Source organism: Lissotriton vulgaris, chromosome 2_2 (genome assembly GCF_964263255.1).
Source record: "Lissotriton vulgaris chromosome 2_2, aLisVul1.2, whole genome shotgun sequence".
NCBI lineage: Eukaryota > Metazoa > Chordata > Amphibia > Caudata > Salamandridae > Lissotriton > Lissotriton vulgaris.
This window is the reverse complement of record NC_141688.1, coordinates 78,755,588-78,779,093: the sequence shown is the minus strand read 5'-3', so window position 1 is coordinate 78,779,093 and position 23,506 is coordinate 78,755,588. Positions and strand designations below refer to the sequence as shown.

Here is a 23,506-nt window from a genome sequence, read left to right as displayed (position 1 = left end):
AAGTAGGCTGGAAAAACTGGGCGCGAAGGGCAAGGCCCTGAGGTGGATACAATCCTACCTGACAGGCAGACAACAGGTGGTGACCCTAGCACCCTTTTCATCTCCCAAGTCCCCGGTCAGTCATGGAGTACCTGAGGGCTCCTCGATCCCCTATTCCTTTTAATCTCTATCTGCAGCCTCTGATCCCCATGATCAAATCCTATGGAATAAATTTGATAAATTACGCCGACGACACCCAACTGGTGTTCTCCTTAGAAGGAAGACAGGCGGTGACCATGGAGACCTTTCAGAACTGCATGAGCAGGGTCTCCAGGTGGCTGAAAATAAACTCCCTCCAATTAACAGAGGTAGTCTACTGCTAGTCAGCCAAACTGAGTCAGCAACCTTCCTATGAGATCAGGCTTGCGCCGGGAGCTGATCCTTGCATCCCAGTCAAGACCGTGCGCAATCTAGGGGTAATGTTTGATGCAGATCTCCAAATGACCTCTCATACCAATAAAACCATCAGTGTCTGCTTTGGATTGCTTAAAGCACTCAGACAGATTTTGCCCCTTCTGCCTGATGAGTCTAGACCGCTAGTGGTTAGGAGTGTGATCCTGGCCAGACTGGACTTCTGTAACTCCCTATATCTAGGGGCCCCCTTATACATCTTACAGGGGCTCCAAAGGGTCCGGTCCATAGCGGCCAAGCTGGCACTTAAAAGACCTCGCAGTTCTTCCACTACGTTGGAGCTCAGAGACCTACACTGGCTGCCAATCGGGAGTAGTCGCTTTTAAGTCCCTATGTATTGTGTATAGAGCCCTTCACAACACAGGACCTATTCCTTTACAGGAAAGGCTCAACTGGTATAAGCCCACCAGGTCCCTGCGCTCCTCTAGCCTGGGTTTGGCAGCAACCACCAGGATCAGGAGATCGAGGATGGGAGGCAGAGCCTTCTGCACTTCCGCATCTAGGCTGTGGAACGAGCTTCCCCAGAACATCAGGCAAATTGACACTCAGCTAGGATTCAGAAAGAGCCTGAAAACATGGCTGTTTGCCAAAGTATAATCCCCTTGATTCTATCTAATAGATCTGGCGGCTGTTTCATATGTCATGACAGCTAGTGTATTGTTGTTCCATCTGACTACTTCCTGTTTGGGCGCCAGGATACCCGTAGGGTGACAGTTGCGCGATACAAATAATAAATACAATACAATACAATACAATACTTCTATTCCTGCCTGTTGCCCAACACCTGCATGGCCCTACCTCTACTTGTCTAGCGCCGGGAGACCCTGTTGGGTAGCTGCAACAATGCCTGGTTTTTTGATATGCGACCTTCTGCAGCTAGCGCATATCAAAAAACCAGGCATTGTTCCTTGAGGTCGCAATTGGCAAACTAGATGCCGCGGACCCCGTCTGGCGCTTAAGAATTCCCAAATCGATTTTGGAAAAGCACAAAGTCATTACTCTGGGGCCATTCATTAGCGACTCAGTGCAGCCGAATGGGGCACACTGTGAGTACGCTAGGAATTATTTATTCACCCGGTTAATCACACCTTTTAATTCTCCGTCATTTTGAGCACATAGATGTCCCACACACCGTCTTTGTCCTGAAGAGACCCCATATCCACCCACTGGTCGAAACGCTGTCGACGCCCATAGTAAATGAACCAGTTTTACCAGTGTCTATGATTGAAATAGCCATTGTGTTAATATCCACTGCATCATATCTGGTCATTTGCCTACCTTCCTTGTATATATCCCAGTAGAAACCTTGTAAATATTCCTGTTGATGTCCTTTTGATTGTTTGTTTTTGGTTCACACATATTCACTTGGGACACATGTGCACAGTGTAACTATGCTTATGTATATATTGTAAAATTAAAAAATACAATTTGACTAATTTTTGCATACAGAAATCTATGTGTGGAGTTTTGCTTTCATTACCAGACATCCCCCACCTCCATCTTGTAGGTCTCATTGCTATTATGGTTGGTTGTATCATTCATTGTGAGTACATTTAATGCTCCTCTGGAACCATTGTTTTTTTGGTATTAAGTACGCACCCTGGTTCCTTGTGGGTAGGGTTGTCCTTGTTGTTTTTGTGACTTAGGAACGCCCCAGGCACACCCCTCTTCGTGTTTTTCCAGGATGGCTCCTCTCCACCAAGCGTCCTTTAGAGTGTCCTTGGGTCCCAGGCACCTTCTCCGCTAAATGTTGCACTCCCAAATTCCTTGGCATCTCCTCTGCGCTCGCTCCTACTATCCTAACTTCCAAACAATGGCTCTCTCTACCTAACGAGGCCCATGGCCTTGCACCTGCGAGCTGGAATATGTGAGAAGAACCCTTTGCAACATTCAAAGTTACAATTCAACATTTGCTGAGAACAGCCTTTCCCAAGAGTAAGGATTATTTCTTCAGCTAAATCTAAGCAAAGGAAAAATACAGTTAGGCCTCTACCAGCGTTAACACACCTCAGGCCTTGCACATTCTAATTGTGTTTCTATTATAACAAAAGCATACAATTCACCAGTTAAACTTTAATTCTATTTTCAATACAAGCTACGCTTCTTCACATTTAAACCTATGTTAAATCACTCATTTAATAAGCATCCTTATTCTTCACTAAGGCACTTCATTGTTAACACGACATTTCACATGAGATTACATTTTCTACATTTAAACATTTAGCATGATTAAAGCATTATTTTGTCTATGGTTATTAAATGCTCCACCTCAATTTGCACTGATCCCGGCCCAAACGTTACATTTCCTAAACTACATTAGTAAAATCCTCTAAATATGGATGCAGACTACGGGTGAGTATAATACAATCCTACAACTTTCTGAATAATATGGCGCTCTCTGTCTCCGCAAAACATTGTTCTCTTTTCTTTGTAAAACCTCTGGGTTTGTGTACGCCCCAAGCGCCAGCCCCGTATATTCCCACTGGGATACATTTACTCATATATATCTGCACCATTTCTTTTACTGGTCTGCGGCCCAACCTAGCTGCAGAAATGAAAAATTTCCTCTGTGGTGCTGTACAATTGTTATGATCTGATGTTTGAAAGGTAACCCCAGTGTAGCGAAAAATCTAAAGAAATACCTAAATAATTAAATGTCTTCACTTTACCCACCTGAGTTTTATTCATTCAGGCCACCTGTCCGAAGTCTCTGACTTTACTCACTGTTGACCAGCTACCGCTTGCATTGGATGCTTTCTCAGTTCGACACACACTTTTTACAGCAGTTCATTGGCAGTGTGGATATGCACCCAGTATGACTAGACCTCCACTCCCGCATTTGATCATGTGACTGATAATTGCAAGGCAAACAGCGAGCAAGGGCAGGTTGTGCTTTGCTATAAATGTGCACTTGTGTCAATTGTGCTCATCACAGCACTTTTCAGCAAGGTTGGACTGACCTATTGGCAGGGCCACTGAAATTGTGCAGAAGGAGAGGACCAAATTATGCAGCAGACTTGACTAAATTCAGCGTCCAGAAAGGGTAAATTATAGAGCAAAATGAGCACATTTTGTGATAGTATTACTTGACTATCTTGTCATTTTTAGGTCGAAGCCTACCAGACCAGCCAGTGCAATTGTCTGGTTTGCTGAAAACATCTTTGGGACCTTCAGAAAGCTTCTCTGGAAATACTTTATGCCCATTGCTTACCAGTAGCTTTGTGGTTTGTAACTCACATTTCCTTGCTTTCCATTTTCTGACTCTATTTGTTTCAGGCTGTCAAGCTTGAGTTCTTCACTTCCTAAAACCTTGTTTACTGTATCCTTCCGAGATCTCATTTTCTGTAAACAGGCCTTCATATTTTGTTCTTAACTTGGCACATTTCCTGTGCATTCAAACACAAAGGTCAAATGTCAGGCTCTTTATACCATGCAAGCTTGGTGTTTACTTTCCTTTCTGTGACTTTAAAGTGAGAGCATTTCTAGGAAAGCAAGAGGCATGCATATTACTCTCCCCATGGAGCCCACAGGTGCCCCTCCTGTGCTCCAGTTTACAAGGATGTAACATAACTCTTAAAACAGGCCTGCTGAGAGGAGGTGCTCGCACTTTCTATGGCAATAAAAATTAATGTTGCGTTTCGTCTATTAAAGCACTGTTGGCTTTTGCTTAATGTAACCCGCTGGTGAATTTCTAATGATCTTTCTGTTTACAGTCAGTGAGTCCAAGTATCAAACCCTTTGAATAATAACATGCATTGGCAAGCCAAGATGTGTAGAATACACAACTACACTTAATAAACAATAGCCCCAGTATGTGCAAAACGTGCAGTAGCACTGTGCCAAAAAAAAACGAGACAAAACAGATTACTGCTTTCAGAAAATTACAAATCGGAGCCTGGAAACTACACTATTTACACTACAGCTTTAAACATCCTGTTTATGTCAAAACATAGTTTTATACTATTTGGTGGATGTGTGTTATCAACAATGAAATTGGTACACGTGTTCCACTGAAACAGCGGCCTACCATCAGGGCTGGCTTTTGCACTCCTGGCGTCTGGTGCAGCACTCTACGCCACTTCCCTATGCCTCTCTAATCTACTCTGTACCACTGTACTCTATGCAAGTGTACTCTACCTCCCTACTATGCACCACTGCACTCTTCACTTTTGCACTGTACACCAGTCAAGCCTAGGCCATTTCACTCTACTCTGCACCACTCCACTCTACAACACTGAACTCTGTGCCCCTGCATTCTACGCCAATGCAGTCTATGCTACAATTCTATGCCACTCCACTCTACCCTGCACCACTCTACGCCACTTCACTCTACTCTGAAACAATCTACTCTGCGCCACTGCACTCCTTCATTCTGCACTACTCCACTTTTCCCAGCTTTACACCACTCTACGCCACTGTGCTTTACATCACTACTCTATGCTACTGCACTCTACCCTGCACCACTCCACTCTAACCCACACCACTCCACTCTAACCCACACCAGTCCACTCTATGCAACTTCACTCTACTCTGAAACAATATACTCTATGCCACTGCACTCTATGCCAATCTGCTCTGCACCACTGTACTTTATGCCACTTCACTATATGCCACTCTTGACACTACACTGTAGGACACTCCACGATACTTCACTCGACAACTCTACTCCATTAAACTCTACTCCACTGTAATTCTCTACTCCAATCTATGCCACTCTACAACATTAATCCATGACGCTCTATGCAACTCCTTCTGTGTCACTCAATGCCACTTCACCCCACTCCATTCTACAATACTACTCTACTCCACTGTATGTCACTCTACACCACTCTAGTCTACCCACTCTTATTTGATGCTAGTACACCTCTACGCCACTATTCGCCTCTCCACTCTACACCACTCTTGCTACTCTTCCACTCTCACATAATACTCTACTCCATGACAATCTACTCACCTCTACGCCACTCTGTTCTACAACACTCCATTCCACTCTATAAGCAACACCCCCTACGCCACTCCACTCAGCTCTACACACCACTCTATGCCACTCAACTCCATTCTACTCCCTCCATGACACACTAGTCCCTCTGTGACATGACACTGCTGTATACTCCACGTCTCTCAACTCTACAGCCCTCTATGCCACTCCACGCTACTGAGTAACACTCCACTTTACGACACTCCACGTCATTCTCCTTTATCCCACTAACTTAGCCATGCTTAGCAACAGCCATGCTGGTGTGCAACATGGCTAAAATATATTGGAAAAGCCAATAGCTCTTGCATAGGCGAGTGCTATTGGCTTTGCCAATGCTGTTGACACATAATAAGACTGTCTGGAACAAGAGTTCACCTTATTTTGTTCTGGTTTAACATTCAAATACAGCAGTAAGCAACTGAAAGATGATTAGTTAATCTTTGAGAAGGTCTGCCCGTGCAAGAACAAGTGTCACCTTGTTTTTATAAACATTTGATCCGTTTGAGCTAGAAACTATTTTTCTTTAACGTCTGCAGATTATGCAGCAAATGACCAAATGTGTGGCAATTGCATGCTTATGCAGAGTTGCATAATTCAAATGATTTGAAAAGAGACAATCTGGTAATGTGTGAGTTCGTTTTTTTTGGGCTTCTTGTGGGCCTGTTGGGGAGCATTGTTTGATGTGCTCAGACAGGCGCTGCTATACTGTTTAGTGAGAACAGGCGATGACATTAAGTCACGTATGTCCACGTGCAAAACCTCTCAGGCCTTTGTCCTTTGGTGTTTCCAAGTTTTTAGTCCAGGTTGGACACAAAAATAACGAAATACGAACATTATTTGCGGCCTTTTTGTTTGCCCAATTCCCACATTTTTCATGCTCTGTGCTCGGACCAAGTGTAAATTCAAAGAAGCATTGGCATAGCCAATAGGTCTCGCCTTTTGGGCCTTGAAAGTGTTTTGCCATGCAGCACATTATCCTGGGTTCTACAACATCTGCTGTTAAGAGTCTGTTTTCTTGTGCAGGAGGTGGCAGTGTTCCTCATACATTGCGGGCCTGCAATCATTACCTTCATTTATATATAGCACTAACAAGATGAGCCTGCAGTGTGCTTAGAAAAGAAGGAAGCATGGCGTGTTTGTTATTTAGAAGGGTGGAAGTGATACAGGCCAAACGGAAAAAAAACACATGCCAAACAACTAAACATTCTGAAAACTAAAATCATTTACAACCGCTTTTAAAATAAATCCACTTACTACCAGATTGGGTAACTTGACAGAACTTGGGTCAGCATACAGAGAAGCAGCATACCTCCCAAAAAGTTCTTCTCAAGAGTGTTTTAAAAACAGCTGGTGGTGTGGGGGGGACACACCACTATAGTGAAAGTAGGGGCACCGAAGACACTAGAAAAACAAAAAAACACGATCTCAGTCTTTAAAGGAGCAGCACCCCGGCCATGTGTTATTGCACGATGCACTTTGCACTTTGCTGCAGGCAGGCAATCGTACATTGTGCACAGCAATTTTGGATTATAAGATAAGTTATAGTGCTAAAGGGTAAACAGTGAACCTGATAAGCAACCATCCAGATTACTAACAGGAGTCTGAAACAGAAGTGGAAGTACAATACCCAACATGCAGCAATGATATCCCTTACTGTTAACGCCAAACAAAAGAAATGCAAACTACAAATATCCTGCCAGAGCAACGCTATGGCTGTGCAGGAAACGACAAACCTTAAAAACAATAAGAGATAGGTTAGAGTTTCGTATCTGATACGTTAAAATGAGTGGGCATGCAGCCCATCTGACACAGGTGAGGTAAAGTAAAATATGAGTACCTGGAGATTATGTGGCTCGGCGCACCCAGGAACCATGTGTAGAGAAGTCATACTCACTGCTAACATTGAAAAATGTGGCTACCGGAGCGGCAGGCAATAATCAATTCGGACTGGCGAGTGGACAGACAAGAAAATGTTGGTCAGACCCAGAGCGCTCTGTGAATGCCAAACATTTAAGTGTGAATTAAGTTATTGGGCAAAGTAATACTTTAGCCGGTGAACCACAAGCGTGACTGCATGCAACAGCATATGAACGACAAATGCATGAACTCGGTATTAAAGTAATGGTGAATGCAATCAGTCTCACATATGTGAGTTTATGTTATTGGTGCTGTAGATGACAATGTTGGCTCCCGCTGCACTCGCACATTTACGGGAGGCACGCAAACTGCACAGAGGAGCAACCTAGCCTGCTGGAATCTTACTCCCAGTCAATCGTGGAGAGTTTGTCAATTAAACTACACCCACCATGCATGCAACTTACTAATAACAACAAGGAAAGAAAGGCATTGAAGCGGACAGCATACCCTGCAGCCGGAGGCTAAGCAGCCCCCCTGAGGGTATGTTAACAACAGCAATGTAAGGCGAGGCACTGCCAACAGCAGGTTCCTTTTAAACAATTGACTCTTCAGTTTGCCTTTCTCATCCATCGATTTGCATGTACATTTCCTCCATCAATCTCACCAAATTGATAACGGAGCCTTCATCTGTTCATCTAACACTGCGAAGTGGCTTTGGCAACATTTTCAGTGGGATACTGAACTTAGTCAATAAAACAAACCCGACAGTGGTGCTCGCGCGCTCGCTTTAAGGAATGACGCTGCACGCGAAAGTGAAACCTGATCCAGACAGATGGCATCCTGCACGCACCCCTGGGCCATGGGAGTGAAAGTTTTGAGGAGAGGCGGAACATGCACGGGTCTCTGGCTATTTGTGTGCTTTCAATTATTGAAAGCCACACGCAAAGGCCAATGGTATGTGTGAGAGGAGGCACACCAATGCGGAGAAGGCTCTTGAAAGTCTAAAGTGATTCCAAGAGCCCTCTCCTAGAGCAGTGCATGCGCGCTGTGCTGTAGGCGAGACCTAAAAAGAAGTGAGCACTGTGGAGTACTGACCTTATAGGGGTCAAATGTGTACATTGTTGTGAGTCGAAGCTGATCAACAAACTTGTATGGCATCACACGTCTGGACCAACCAAACAGAGGCCATGGGTGTCACGAGACCATCTTCTTGCTGAACTCATTCCGTTTTTATCTCCTCCTATGCGCTTTTCTGTTTCTGTTTATTCTGTGTACCAAAGATTCATTAGTGTCTAATATCCTGTCAATGACAAAGGGAAGTATCCAGAAAAGGATAGTTTCAGCTCATTCTCCGAGTTGCTGAGCATAAAAACCTTAGTTGTATTGGATTTTAAGAGAAGGGCACAAACGCTGGAGAAATAAAAGCGCTACAGCCGCACAGGAAGCAGTACAGTACAACGTCGTCTTTTCCCGTTTTCTTGCGCATTGGAAATCAAACTGTAATTACAAAGTATATTGGCATAACTTTACGTTAAAGGTTAACCATTAGGGACCAAATGCTTAAGGCCTTTGGTTAAACTAACTTAGTAAGAAAGTGTAGACTTTTAATACATGATTTTCACGCACCTACCATTATAGAATAAATGCAAAATATTAATAAATGAATACATGAGTACATAAGAATGACATTCCAGTAAAGGCAGCATAACTCAAAATGCACATGTGTAAATGTGAATGAGAACTACAATTTGTAACATAATGAAACTATTATAGCACACACCTACATAAACGATAACTTTCTACAGGGAATATACTCCAGCAGTAAGTTTGGTGCTTCACTTTGCATTAATAGTGTTAAGGCACACAGTAAACCTATTCTGCTAATGCAAGTAGGTATGGTTCTTCCGTAACATATAGGTATGGAACTTAAATTGTGTATTTCCACCCCCCTGGGTTAACCCATGAGTGAATCTATGGCAAGCTGTGCCGTTAAACTGCTAACCCAGGGTGAGAAATATGGGACATTCAGTTAGCCAGAAGAGAGAGATGCTATTGCACTCCAAAATCGAGGCATGGAATGTATTTCATAAAATGCATCCAATAGGTATTTCCAGACTGCCACAACAACCAAGATGTATTGCTTCCTACCGTCTTCATGTCTGCCTTCCATGTTTAATGCAACACTTCATAAACTGTATCTTAGGAGAGCGCAGCGATTTGTTTTTTATTAGCCTCCTGCTGAAAAACTCCAGTGAGTTGCCTATATGGTTTGTTGTCATGGACTGATTGCCACTTTTAGGCAGGAGTCTATGGCATCTCTTGCCACAGCATAGTGTTTTTCATATCCAGACACTATTTCACTCTGGCATATTCTCTTCCAGAAGAGTTTATAAATAAAATGTATGACCAATTTTGATTTAATTTAATCTAAACTTTATAAATCATACATATACCTACATTTATATAAAAACAATGCATACAAAAAGCATCATAGTACTTACATTTGAGGAAACCATCTTTAAGATGTGGCATCAGATTAGCTCTTTGGATGATTTTAAAAACCTTTATATATTATTTGGTTAATCTATCAAACAGTACAGCACATACTTCCAGCTAAGACCTAAAATTGGCGTACTCTCTATCATTTATATACAAACATTATATGTGTTACTGGTTTTAATAGTTTCTCATATAACATAGTCAGCTGTATTACAACCTCCCCATCTGCTTGTTATCTTAGAGTGGCAATACATCGACCAATTCTAAGAAGAACAAGTATTGGCAAAGCCTATAGGTTTCACTTTAATGTGGCACCAACTGCAAACAAATGTAGGCATTCACAAATTGCATACACAAATCCTGTTTTATCACATTAAACCCAGCCCTATGGATTTTGCGTATGTTGTGGGGAAAGTAGAAAGAAAAGATTGCATTTTTTATAGAATGCTAATGGGGCAAAGAATTGAATGCAACAAATTGTGTGACGATTGAGCTTATTTTTTATATGTGAAATAGTCTATTATGCATTCAAAAGGAAGCACTTCATAATAGGTGGAATGAAGCACCGAAGAGCATGAGAGGAGAAAGAATTATTCCTTCGGATTGAGTCCAACTCCACTCTGTAGTTTGAGAATTGGTTACAACTACAGAGTTTCTAAAGTTACTAAACACCCAAGTGAATTTGCTTCTGCCGTGCAAGCACCTATGTTGGATTATTTTTGATCTTCTTAATAATTAAAAGGAGGACTCTCCATGAATGTAGAACAGGAAGATGCCTTCCACTCGTGAGTTACGGGGCACACAGATCAAGGTGAAGGAAGGAAGGCTGTGTGCCTCGAGCTGAATTGTAGTGCATGTAGGCAGAGCAGATCTTTCTTGCCATTCTATCTAAAATGTTTGAACATTTCTCCAGTTCTATGTTGCATTGATTTTCTTAACCTTATGACAAAAGCATTCAGCATGACATCTATTTTACGATCACTTTACGAAGTGCTAAGTAATCAGAACCATGGCAGTGATCTGCCAAATCCTAGCAGGCACAGCACCTTTAAAATTATCTCTTTGTTTTCTTGACTAGTACATGATCAGACCATGGCCCTCTTACTCGAAACACCATAAAGCGAACAAAAATTGTTTTCTATTAGTAACTTTTCAGTATTTTTGGAAAGTGGTGTCAAAATGGATGTCATATAAATGCTTTCAAGGTGCATGTTAAGTATTCCAGCTATATTCACTGTGGGGGCAATCTTCTCTTAAAGTGATAAGGGCTCTTTCAGCCTACTTAAGCTTTGTTTTTCTGCTTTTCCCAATTATTATCACCACTAACTTTATTTCTTACAGGTTCCAGTTCACAGGCTGGCCTGCATGCTTCCAAGTACGTATGCGTTCTCTATGCACCAGAACATGTGAGGCATCTGAACTGTGGGTGGCATGACCATGGGCAGCAGAGCAGGAGCGATCTCAGGAGTGCATGGAGCAAGGCTAGATCGGCTGGTGGCTTAGCTGACTCGGACAGATGGAGTCTGCACCTCAACTCTCTTGTTTTTGATCATATGGTAGAGAGGCACAATTTAGCCTAACCATATACATCTTAAGTAAATCTGACGTGGATTGGGACAGTAGGGCTCCCACTATCCTCAACACATGGCAATACTGGACAGTGCGTGCCTCTCAAACCCCTACAAACTGCTTCCTCAGTGTTTGGTGGGAGGACCCTATGATAAAGCATGCCTCACTGCAGGAGAGGGTCCCACTGCCTATGTGAGGACGTGGACGCAGCACACTACATTTGGGTATTAAAGTTAACTAGAGATAATGGAATGAAGTGATGTTGACCTTCCAAAGGCTGCCACAACTTTGTTTAGATAAGTTTTTGCAGGGCGGAAGTGTGCTTGTCATATTCATGTTCTCCTCTCTCTCCACTTGAGACACTGATATTAGACAGAGCACCATGTCTCTTGTCTCAGCTCCCCTAACTCTAAAGGTTGCCTGGTGCTTAGGAAATATAGCTGTACTGAAATATTGGTATTCCCATTGCCTGCCTAAATACTTAACCCTGCAAGAGATACAAATGTCTGCCAATACAATTTCAATCCAGAAGACCCCTGGGCATGGAGATCGCTCCAGTGCAGCCCGGATACCTCTAGCGAGGTATCCCAGATGGTTTCTATTTCTATGCAGACACCGATGTAGCATATACTTGCTTTTTGGCATTTGTTTGCAATTAGAAATTACTACATTTTTGACACTGCATTGCTCTTGACTGTGCCACTCATCCAGGGTTTCAGAGAACGAAGGTTTATTTAAATGGCAGTTCCCAGCTGCCAGCCTTTGTAGGGTATGCCTTTGTTACTTGGAAAACCTTTACCCATTCAGTTCACATATATACTGTGTGGACATTACTCTGTATCCTTTAGGAAGCAGTTGAACTCCACTTCTAAAAGAAAGGTCCTGCATGTCTGAAGATGCTACACTGTATTTCAAATTGATGTACACTGCTCATAGGTACAGCAGGACATACTCCAGGAGAGCTTAAACGCAACCTATTGCACCATCTTTTGTTCCACGTGTTATTTCAGATTTCATGGCAGAGTAAAGCACTTTAAATATACCACCTTCATTTAAAATAAAAATACCAATCTCAAGTTTTGATTATTATAAGTAGAGACTCGGAGTTTCAAACTGGCATTTCGCTAATTGGTGATCTTTCAATCATTTTACTGGTACCTTAGTGACTGAACAAGCTGCCTAAATTGCAGGAAGTCCTAAATGTCAGATTCTCTTTAGAAGGTTGTATCTAATCTCTCCGGAATTCATAGAATGTCTCCATTAATAACTTTATGCAAGTCGCTACAAGATTTCACTTTTTTGTGGGCCGCAAGGGCATAGAAGAAGTATTTTGTATACACGGGCCTACCGTTTTGTATAAATGCAACCAAGGTATTTCATCTTGGTCTTAGGCATTGCTCCTTCGAGCCCAGAATCTTCAAATTGAGGATAGTTAAAATGACCAGTTAAGAAAATTCCTTTCAGTGGTCTTCAGTTTGTAACTGCTTCCAGCCCCCCCTTACAGGATACGTTTTCAGTCTAACGTTATTCTCTAAGCTCACCAGCCATCTCCTAACCGACTTTGGATGCTGCCTGATCCTATTTTAACATGGCACTTTAATACACCTCGGTATTACCCATGCTCAAGCTTCAGTACTGTCTGAGCACGTCCGCTGCATCACCTGGACTAGCCCCAAATGACACTAAGCTTGTTTGCGGCTCGTGATTATTAAAATTTACTTGTTTCGTTTTTACTTGTACCCAGAGTTCAACAGAGGGTGCCCCTAAATTGCCCACAAGGATAAGAGTGGCCTATCCTGGAAACCACATCTATCCTCATTACTGGGATTTTTCCATTGTATATCAGACCTAGCCTGCAGCATCTCCTGTTTTTCCAGTACTAAGACTCATGTAGTCTCTTCCATGACAGATCCCTTCACAGCCACGGCTCTTCCTGCAGCCAGTGTGCAGCCACTCAACCATGATTTTGAAGTACCTAACTGAACTTCGCAAACCTCAACCAACACTTTACATAGGGTCAATCTACCAGCAACACCCTTTTCAACCATCAACCACTTTATAAGTGCTTTGCAACACCGCAAGGCCTGTCCATGCTCGGTCTTGACTCTCAATGCTCACTGCAGTAGTGTGCACTGCACATCCTTCTGTCGATCAGCCTCAGTCCAAACCTACATCTTCCATTGCACGTCTGAGCCCTGAACGTAAATGTGAAGTCTTCCCAATCCGATTCCATTGACATTTCATAATCATTTAACTTGTGTTTTTATATAGCACTTCCTGTCACATTTCTACTATCCTTTTGCAGAACAAGTGTTACTATAACCCAATTTAAAGTTACTCAATTTACTGACTGTCCCTTTTCAGGATTCGAAAGGATGAGCTGCTGATCACTACAAGTGTCAGCGGTGATAGTTAAAATCTGGTACCCTACATTCAACATAGAGCTCTGCCAATAGCTTTGTCAGCCCTTCTGCAGCATCTCTTGCTGTTCTCAACTCAAACCTGCACAAGTCGCTCTCAGTACTCCCTGATGTTAACCAGCAGCATGTGTTGCTGTTCTTAGTTGAACCCAGCACTTAAACCCGACAGCCCTTCATTCCTGACCAACTGCACATTTGTTGTTGTCTCTTTGGGGAACCACAGAGGGCTCTGAGAATGTGCAGTGCTCCTGCCTGCTGCTCATCTTTGCGCGCGTAGACTTTGGCGGATCCCCTGTCTGCGCTGTGCATTCCTCACTTGTGCCTTCAGTGTCTTTCCTTTGGCACTCTTCTCTTTCGCCCTCCTTCAGGGGGCAGAGTAGAGTGGTGGGCGCATGCTTCTGGTGTGTAGTTGATATTTGGCGGTGGTGGTTACTTTTGCTTTCTCAGTATTGCAATGGTGCACTTGGCTTGAGGGAGTTTCTGGTTGTAGCAAGTGATGTGCATTGTCTACCCAGTAGAATGTATTCCGACTTTTAGCTTGTAGAATCAGCTATGTTGGTAATGCTTTTTATCCCTGATTGAGTCTTATTACTGGTGTGATCTTCCCTTCAATTAATGCCAGGAATTTTATCTTTGTTTCTAGGTGATAAGTGCCAGGAAAAGTTAAAAGTCGCAAAGAAGATTGAGTCCTTGGAGCATTATACGACGGTCAAAAGTGTCAATGCTGCCTTAACCAAGACACCCAGAGAGGCAGGGAAGAAGAGGCCTAAGGTAGTTACAGAATCGGTGGAGGCAGTTGCAGAACCAGAGAAGGAAGAAACTGAACCGAAAGGAGGAGTTACTGAACCAGAAGGATGTTTTACAAAACTAGAGGGAAAAGTCTGCTTGGCTACCACGAAGAACCAGACATTGAATAAGGAGACAGAGCAGATCACCATCTGTTCTGGAAAGAATAGTGTTAGGCCACAGTCTTTGAAAAGAGAGACCAAACCCCTCACTTTGAAACTGAACAAGCCCACACGGCCTTCTGGCATTAAAAGCAGAGTCTTCCAGTCACAGAAATTGTGCAGGTCTATTCAGTTGAAACTGAAAGGTCTGTCTAATAGGAAAAAGGACAAAGACTGCTTGAAAATAGGTCACACATCCCGTGCACAGCCAGCATGCGTACGTTTGAAGAAAACAATGGACCGCACAGCTAGGAAGACATTGAGCACTTCCAAAGTCCTACACCTGAGAAACTCATTGGTCCAGATCAAATTTCAACAAGTTCTCCCAGTGACACGCAGGCCAAAGCAACCAAGAGTGGGGCGTGATTGCGTACCACTGCACACGCCCTTCCGTCAAAAAAGGCGCTGCGTGGAGCGAGCCGCCAAACAGACCCCATACCCCGAACTGGTGGGCAAACGCATCCGCCATCTTTATGAAGAAAATGACAAGACTGAGGCTTGGTATGAGGGGGTGGTGCTAGGGATCTATCAGCAGCACCCTAACCCCCTGAAGACTGTGTTTGAGGTCCGATATGATAGTGAGCCCAAGTGGCGGTACTACCTTGAGCTGCTGCAGGACTTTGAGAACGGCTGGCTGGAGCTCGACGAGTGACATTGTGGCAGAGGTAGTGCTGCCTGTACATTTAACTCATGGACACACACTGAGGAGCTCAGGTTCTCTGTGAAGAAGGAAACAAAGCTGCTACTCTGCATAGACAATCTTTGACACACTCCTCCCAGATCGACTGCTACCTCTTCCTCGGAGGCAACAACGAGTTTCTTATATATACCTAACATGGTCCGTCCTGTCCTCTTTAGGGATGATGAGCCTGCTCCACCTCGAGTTCCCCAGATCCACTCATGCTTGTCCTCTTTGCAAAACGTCTTTATTATTATTATTATTCTTTTTAACAAAGAATGCCTGTTTCTCTGCTTGCTTAAGTTTTGTTCCTCGTTGCAACTGACTTAACATGGAGGTGCTGGGAATTGGGTGAATAAGGTCTTGTGAAGATTGATTTGTATACATTTTACTGAGCTGTTCACAACTTTGTTGCCTTTTCCAACAGTATACCTGGAACTCAGCGCGTCCAGCAAAAGCATGTGTCTGTCAGCATCTTCATTATCAGAAAGCCTTATGCATACAGCCCTTAAAATGCCCTATGGGAAACACTGCTGTTGGGATTTTATTTCCTGCCTGGGCCACAGTCAGAAAGTCTGTATAAGGAATAAAGTGCTATATTGCTAACCATTTTTATAGGAGGAGAATATCCATTCCCACTAACGAGTGTTCCTGGTATGTTGTTCAAAAGACCACTTAGGAGCCAACCTGTAGTAATATTGTAAAATATAAACTGCTTTTTGTTAGTAGGTGTGCATGATTTGAAAACCAGCTGCTCGCTTATAACCATTATCGTAATTAAGGTGATGGGAGGTGGCCAACAAAGAGAATGAAAGATGGACCAAAAACGAAATCGCAGCAAGGTGAGGCCTTGGAAAGCCATCTCGGATACCTGGAACAAAATCTACTGCAAAACGAATAGTTGAACTGAATGCAAGTCACAAAAGCGTGTTTGTGCATATTCATTTTAAGATTTTTGTACCACAATGCGAAGTAATCCTGGACATAGCCAAGATTGCTACATTCTGACTTGCTTCCCATATTGCAAAGGACAACTGCCTGTTATGTCTTGGATTGTTGAGCATACTTGAAAAGTGGTCTTAAAAAGTCTGAAATAAGATAGGGATAATACATTTATTTTTAAATAGTTTTAAAACTAGTGTCGATTTTGAACATATTCAGATTTAGTGCAAAGGATGACCTCTGCAGCATTCAAATAAACATGACAATGTGAGTTTGTAAGGGTTAGTTTCTGAAAGCAAAAAAAAAACCACCTGCAAACACAAAAGTAATGTATGGAAAATGAATGATGGTTTTGAGTGCATGGTGATATAGTTTGTGCTATGGCATGGGTTTTCTTATCCCGGCCACATCAAGCTTTGTTTCTTATTGCACTTTAAGCACCACACTATGACTCCTTAGCATAGGTGTTTGTCTTGTCCCTGTATTGCTAATTCTTCATAACTATGCATTGCACAATCCTCGGTGGTGAGCGCCTGTTGGAAAGTGGTTTAGGTGAAACCCTTTTCAATGATGCTGTGCTTTATAGCATAGCGATTAGACTGCCATCAGCACCTCTGTAGATATATCAGTAGACGTCCAGTGTCTTTGTTGACAGGCTATTTGCTGCTACACCTACTGAGCAGTACATTTACTAGCGACGTAGCAAAGAAACTGCTGCCTGAATAAGAGCTGGGCCAATCGGGTAGCAGAAAATAAAGTATGTAAACCATTTTAAAATATTTCAAGCCGGATTGGCCTATAGTAGCCTGCCTTTTTCTCCCAGCCATAACACAAGTGCTCTTTCATGTGATGGGGCCAGCCCTTCTCTGCAGCACTTAATTTATATATATATATATATATATATATATATATATATATATATATATATATATATATATATATATATATATATATTTTTTTTAACCCCTTCCGTGCGGGGCGTATTTTCCGCCTGTGCTGACTCCGCCTTGCGCGGGCGGAGTCATGACGGAACGGTTCCGTCATCAGCACAGCTCACCCGTAGCTGATGACGGAACCGTTCTGTCATCAGCACGGAAGGGGTTAAAAACACACTGCCTTATTTTGGCCTGCTTCTTCTTGCAGGGCTTAATCGTATGTACAATTCTACTGTTCCACCCCAGCTACAAACTTGGCTGACAAATTCTGAAAAAAATTGTCTGATTCAGAGTTTGACGCTGTTTGAGAGTAAATCTTTGCATGCATCAAGGACCTTGAGTAATTGGGCAGCTCACACAGCTGCGTTGAAGCTGCTCTTTCCATGCATGTGTAAGATCACTAGTAGGGTTAAGGCTCTCAATCTTTCATGGGTTAGCTGAGCCAATGGTGGATTGCCTCTTCACTTGTCTTTTCGAGCCCAGGTGGCAATCACAAATAGTTCTGTGATATTTTGTTTTATTCTGATATCTGTATTTGGAGCACGAGTTCATTGGGTACAGATAGTCCTGTTTCTGCAGCATGTCGTGCATTGACAGCAGGACACTAAGCTGACAGTTCTGATGAGTACAGTCGCTGTGACTATACTTAAAAGAAAATGGTTGTCTTTACTGATTCTGCACCTTATTTTCAAATTTGACCTGTGCCACAAGAAAGAAATGTTCTTGAAGGACAAAGGCCATCTTGGTTTTGTGACTAAAAGTGAGTTTAGCTGATTACCTTTTTTGAATGTACATCTATTTCATAGTCCTAGATTTATACCAACGTTCAGGCGAGTTGTTATGGGTTAGCAATTTTGGGACCTATGCACTCGCTGGGAGTTCAGTATAATAGCCCGACAGCTATAGTCATAAGCACTGTTAAGTAAGGCACCCACTTTAAGGTTAATGCAGTACCAGATTGGTACTGCATTTTCTAACATTCTGTGGTGAATTTGACACACACAATAAATGCACTGCAATGAGACTGCTTAGCTGTTAATTTGCAGTGTATTTTATAGTGTCATATTCCTGTAAGGATGTTGGGACGTTAGTCACTTTAAATACCATGCTGTCAGTCATTGCAGGGTAGTAAAACTTGATCACCATTCGGATGTCTTAAAAAAAAAAAAAAAATATATATATATATATATATATATAATAAAAAGATTTTGGGAACTGCCTTTAAACAGGGGTGAGGAGGGAAAGAATCCTAGTGCAGAAACATGTGAAATTCACGGTTACACAAACCTTTAAAATATAGCTGCATATGACTGTGGTTTACCTTTTTCCAGGAGCCTTTCTTCCATTTTATTTTGGCCACCCTTCCATTTGTGTTTGCACCCCTGTCCTATTCTCCCTGAATGCACCTTTTGCCCTTAGGATCAACATTCCAATACTTTTGGACCTTATGTTCCATTTGGCCAAATTCCCTATTGTTTGTGGGCCATCCATACCATTATTTTTGGTGTCTTATTGCAATTGTCCTTGGCATCGTCTTGCCTTTGTTTATAGCATCCTGTTCTCATTGACCATTGCTTTTTATTTTAGGCCTCCCTTTCCAAATGTGTTGCGAATTTCCTTTTGTTGTCCTTGGACTTTTCTTTCGTTTGGGTACTATTTCTTTTTTTCCTTGGGCACTATTTCCTATTATACTTGGGCTCCATTTCCCATTGTCTTTCAGTTGATTCCATTTTCCCTTGGTCCTTTGGCTTAAGGCGCATGAACCAAAGCAACAATCTTCTAATTATTTGTGGTCCTATAGCTTGTTGTTTATACTTTCCTCTGAGCTAAGAAGCAAATGGAGAGCGAAGTCTCTTTCAGGAATGTGCCTTAACATATTTGCACAACCTTTGGTGCCGTTCTGTTTGGCTATCAAACTTTTTTCCTAGCTAGCCTCCTTACAGTTCCCTTGTAACACTGCCACTATGCTCTAGTGCCTATAAAAATGTAGTCGATTCTTACCTCCTGAAAACTTGTACATCTATTCACTAAGGAAGGTGTGTGAGTGTTTATTCTCCTGTCAAAATTCGTAGATTTGCCTCTGTAAGGAATTTACCAAGTGAAGATTTTATTTTTAACAAGAAGAAGGGTAAGTTCCACTTAACGGACCAATAAAGCACAATTTAAAATCTTCAGTTTTCTGTATTGTAGAAGGTTGTTACCACTTTTGCTGTATTTGCTGTGACTGGAACCAACCCTACCCACGCCAAAGGGTTAATTATTAATAAACCCTCTACTCTGGAGGGGTGCAATGTGAATAGCAATGTACAGAGTGCCTTTGAAACAAATGTTTCTACCTATTGTAATTTTGTACAGTTTTAATTCGGATCCAAGTTATTAAAATGTTATTTAATATTTTGTATGGTTCAACGTTGTACGGTGCGTCAGCACAATTAAAGTGAGTTCTTATTTTTTGAAGCTCTTGCCCTGGTGTGGTCCTTCAAGTCTGCATGTCTTTGTTTTGTTCTCACGCTTTCAAAAAATATTTTCAATTTAATCAACAAGAGAATTTTAGATACCTTATGATACAGCTCTGCTGGCTTCAAGTAGGCTAAAGATGAGAGAGGTTTAAAAAAGAACCTACCTCTTGCTAATACCGCTCGTATTTCACTGAAGATTAAGGTACACATTACTTGTTAAGACAGTCTTTGAATATTTACTACCTTAAACTGGTCATAAATAATACATTTATGCAAAAAAATAACTGTCTAGCCATCGCACCTTCCTGTAGGAGAGAAAAGGTGTGGTTTAATGGCCAGAGCTGGCCACAGCCAGCTGCGGCCTGTGCAGGTAAGAGCAGTGAGGCAGTTGAGGGGGGATTTTGACAAACGACGACGAGGTAAAATTATTTATTTAATTTTCTCTCATAGTCTTCTGTTGAATCCCAACCACCCAGCCCCAACACCCTACCTCTCTTACCTGCTTGGACTGCGGCTGCCAACAGCGGAGCTGAACATCCAGGTTAGAGTCTCGGCATTGGCACAACACCTGTGAATCTAGGCAAATTAGGTAACCTCCCCATGCCTATGGACAGCACCCAGAAAGCCTCACAGGTGATTAGCCACACTATACAAATCCAAGTATTATTACTGGTTTAATTTCAGGAAGAATAAGGCTGGGTCACAAAGTTTTATTAAGGAGCCCGCGACCGGTTCTATCAAAGAGCAGGGTTGAATACTAAGGCTGCGTAGTCTTAATTCCACCTTGGGTCTCTTTAATCCACTATCATATGCTCCCTGCCCTTTTATCTCACTCTTGGAGGTTCTTTTTCACTATGGCTTCATGCCATTAACACTTTTTTCCCATCTTTCTCTACCTCGTCCTGCCTCCTTTGTATTTTTCTATTTCTCTAGATCAAAGTCTGGTAAGGACAAATAAGTGCTGGGCTCTAAAAAATAGTGCCGGTGGGCCTCACTTTCAACCCCAACTCAAATTAAGCACTGCATCACCTCCAAATGCTACCTAGTTCAGAGTCTGTATGTCCGCTCACAAACCATGTTCACGTGATGCATGAATGAGATGGACCACAGTAGAATTCTGGTCTACAATGTATAGTTCAATATTTACACCCACAAGCAATGTTCAGTCCACTTTCAACGACCCACTCAAATTAAGCCCTGCATCACTCTCAACTGCGACCTAGTCCAGAGTCTGTATGTCAGCTCACAGCTGTTACGATCATGTTCACGTGATGGAGTGCTGCATGAATGAGACAAACCACATTTGAAAGCTGGAATTCTGGTACTGGAATGGTCTTCAATGTATAGTTCAGTATTCACACCCTTAAGAAATTTAAAGTCAAAATAAAATCTAATAAACTGATCGGAACCGACTCAGTGTAAACATTGTGCCTTCAACACAAATGGAGGGTGTCAACCTGGAAGTTCCACCCCAGCCTTCACCTCCAGCGTCTAACGTGGCCTCTGGTTTTGCTGGTAACAATTTTAGATACAGGGGGGGTAGGATCTGTGGTACACAATATCGGGCCGCGGGCAAACAGATCCATGACCTGCTTCCCTCAGATCTCTTTCTGATCCTGGGATCCTTCCTTCTAAAAATGCTTTCTCTTTCTTTTGAACTCACTGACTGCAATACCTCTCATGGCCCCTCCCTGATTTCTAATTCACTTGAAACTCATTCCCTCCTCATTTCTATTCCCTTTTCTCTTCTCTCTCCACCTTTCCTCTCCTTGGTTCCTGCTACCTTCCATTATCCACCTCTTCCCTCGTTTCTTCTGCCTCGGACTGACTAGTAAACCCTACTTTTCTGCCTGAATCTGTTATGGATTCACTTGTGCATTACTCTTCTATCTAATGTTATGGAGCAGAATTATGTTTTTTGCAAACTTAGACTGTGAGCTTGACCTTTAAAGTGTCCGAGACTCCCCTAAATCTCTAACCAGAAGAGCAAAATGCCTCAAACCTCTTCATCATCTTTTGGTGTAGTCTGAAGTCACAGAAATGAAAGAAGACATCATAAATTAATAACTGATTTTTTTCCCCCCCACAAGGTTGGTGTTATTTTGGAAAGTAGTTGTCTGAAAATGATTTAAATTTCGGAAAATTGTGAGGTTTGCCTGTGTTTTTATTAATCATACAATGGATAAGACTTCTTTAGTTCCAAGAGCAATTAATGGTTCCTTTGAGTTGACAGACATTAAGTATGTAACTGTTGTTTCTTTTGTTGCTGATGACCTTTTACGTACAATGTAAGCTGAATTTGCTTTAATGCTGGGAAAATCTAAATGATGGCCTTAGATGAAGATCAGATACCAAAGTCTAGGGCCCTGATTTAGAGGTTGCTGAATGTTCTGTCAGCCTTATTCAGAGTTTTAGGGTCTGCGGCAAGACAGAGGGACAACATACTCATCATATTTAGGCAAAGTTGCATCAGCCCTGAAAGAAGAACCTGAAACACATGACTGAAAGGATGAATTGAGATTATGAGGTAGGTAGCCAAGAAAAGTGTTGGTGGTTACAGTGATAATCATCGCTCTCCTCAAGCCTATGAAATAAGAGTCCTCAAAAATACTTTGAATTCAAGCCAGAGACCACAAAATGAGTTAATGACATTTATAGAGGACGTTAATACCCCAAACTGGCCCTTCTCCGCTTAGGTTTCTGGCTATCGAAGAAACCTTCAACATTATGGATTTAAAAGTCAGGAACAGTATGTTCGAGGCATGTGTGGCAGTAGATACACATGCTTTGCATACTCCTGTCATCTAGTGTTGGGTCTAGATGCTTGGAAGTTGTTTTTCTTGGAATAACTCTGAGTCCCGTGGTAAGGTGACTCCTCCTTTTGGTAATAGTGTGCATTGGCATTGACTCCAATTTTATATTGTATTATTTTCGCCTTCGGACGTGTACTGGATCTCTCTGGGTCTAGAGTTTTCGGAATCCTTTTGGTGCGTAAGCCATTAAACCCTCGTTGATATTGTTTCAAATGCGTTTTCCATCCCTTGCGTATCGAAATTAGGAAGACTTTTCCTTTATCGGGTTGGAAATCTCCAACCGCTGCATACTGGCCTAGCCCTTTCGGGCTAGTTTATACTTGTTACCAAATCCATCCATGCTTTTCTGCTGATGAAACAGACTCGGTTTCAATTTTACCCTAGGTGCCTTTCCAAGTACCCGCACAAAAACCTGCATAAAGTCTGCAACCCATGCTTGCCCCACGAGCACAAGGAAAAAGATTGTGAGACCTATCGGGCCCTTAAATCTAAGAAGACCTTGCGGGCCGTATGGCTCGACGCAGACCAATGCAGAGGCAGAATATCGAACACATGCCTCATATCTTCGGGCGACCACAACGTAATGTTAGGGTGAAGTGAAAAAAACTATAATTTCATAAGTAGTTAAGAAGCACTACAGTACATAATTATATAATGACCATGACACACACAGGGCAAGCACTGGGTGTGTAAAGTGACAGAGAGTGGGCGGGCAGTAAAACAGAGGTGTGAAGGACAGTGTGAACGGCAAACATTAAAGTTAATGTGGTAAAAATTGCAAGTTTAGTCCGGGTCTGGTGGCACAGTGGACAAATGCATCTACTTCAGGGGCCTGTGTTTGACCTCATGGTTACAGGTTCTAATCCCGGGGGTCCACTCAGCCTTTCATCCATCTGAGGTCGATAAAATGAATACCATTGTGTTGGGTAACAAAATACATCTGTTATTCAGCACCTTG

At 42.4% G+C, this 23,506-nt stretch overlaps 1 protein-coding gene across 1 annotated transcript in view; it reads left to right on the top strand.

Annotated features, from left to right (window-relative positions):
- The window catches only part of PRMT2IP (PRMT2 interacting protein), a 146,510-nt gene extending 129,294 nt beyond the window's left edge, over window positions 1-17,216 (top strand). The window contains exon 3 of the mRNA XM_086959317.1: window positions 14,417-17,216. Within this exon, the coding sequence (XP_086815443.1) occupies window positions 14,417-15,372 (956 nt within the window). The 3' untranslated portion in view covers window positions 15,373-17,216. The remainder of the gene's footprint in view (window positions 1-14,416) is intronic.
- Window positions 17,217-23,506: the final 6,290 nt, after the last annotated feature.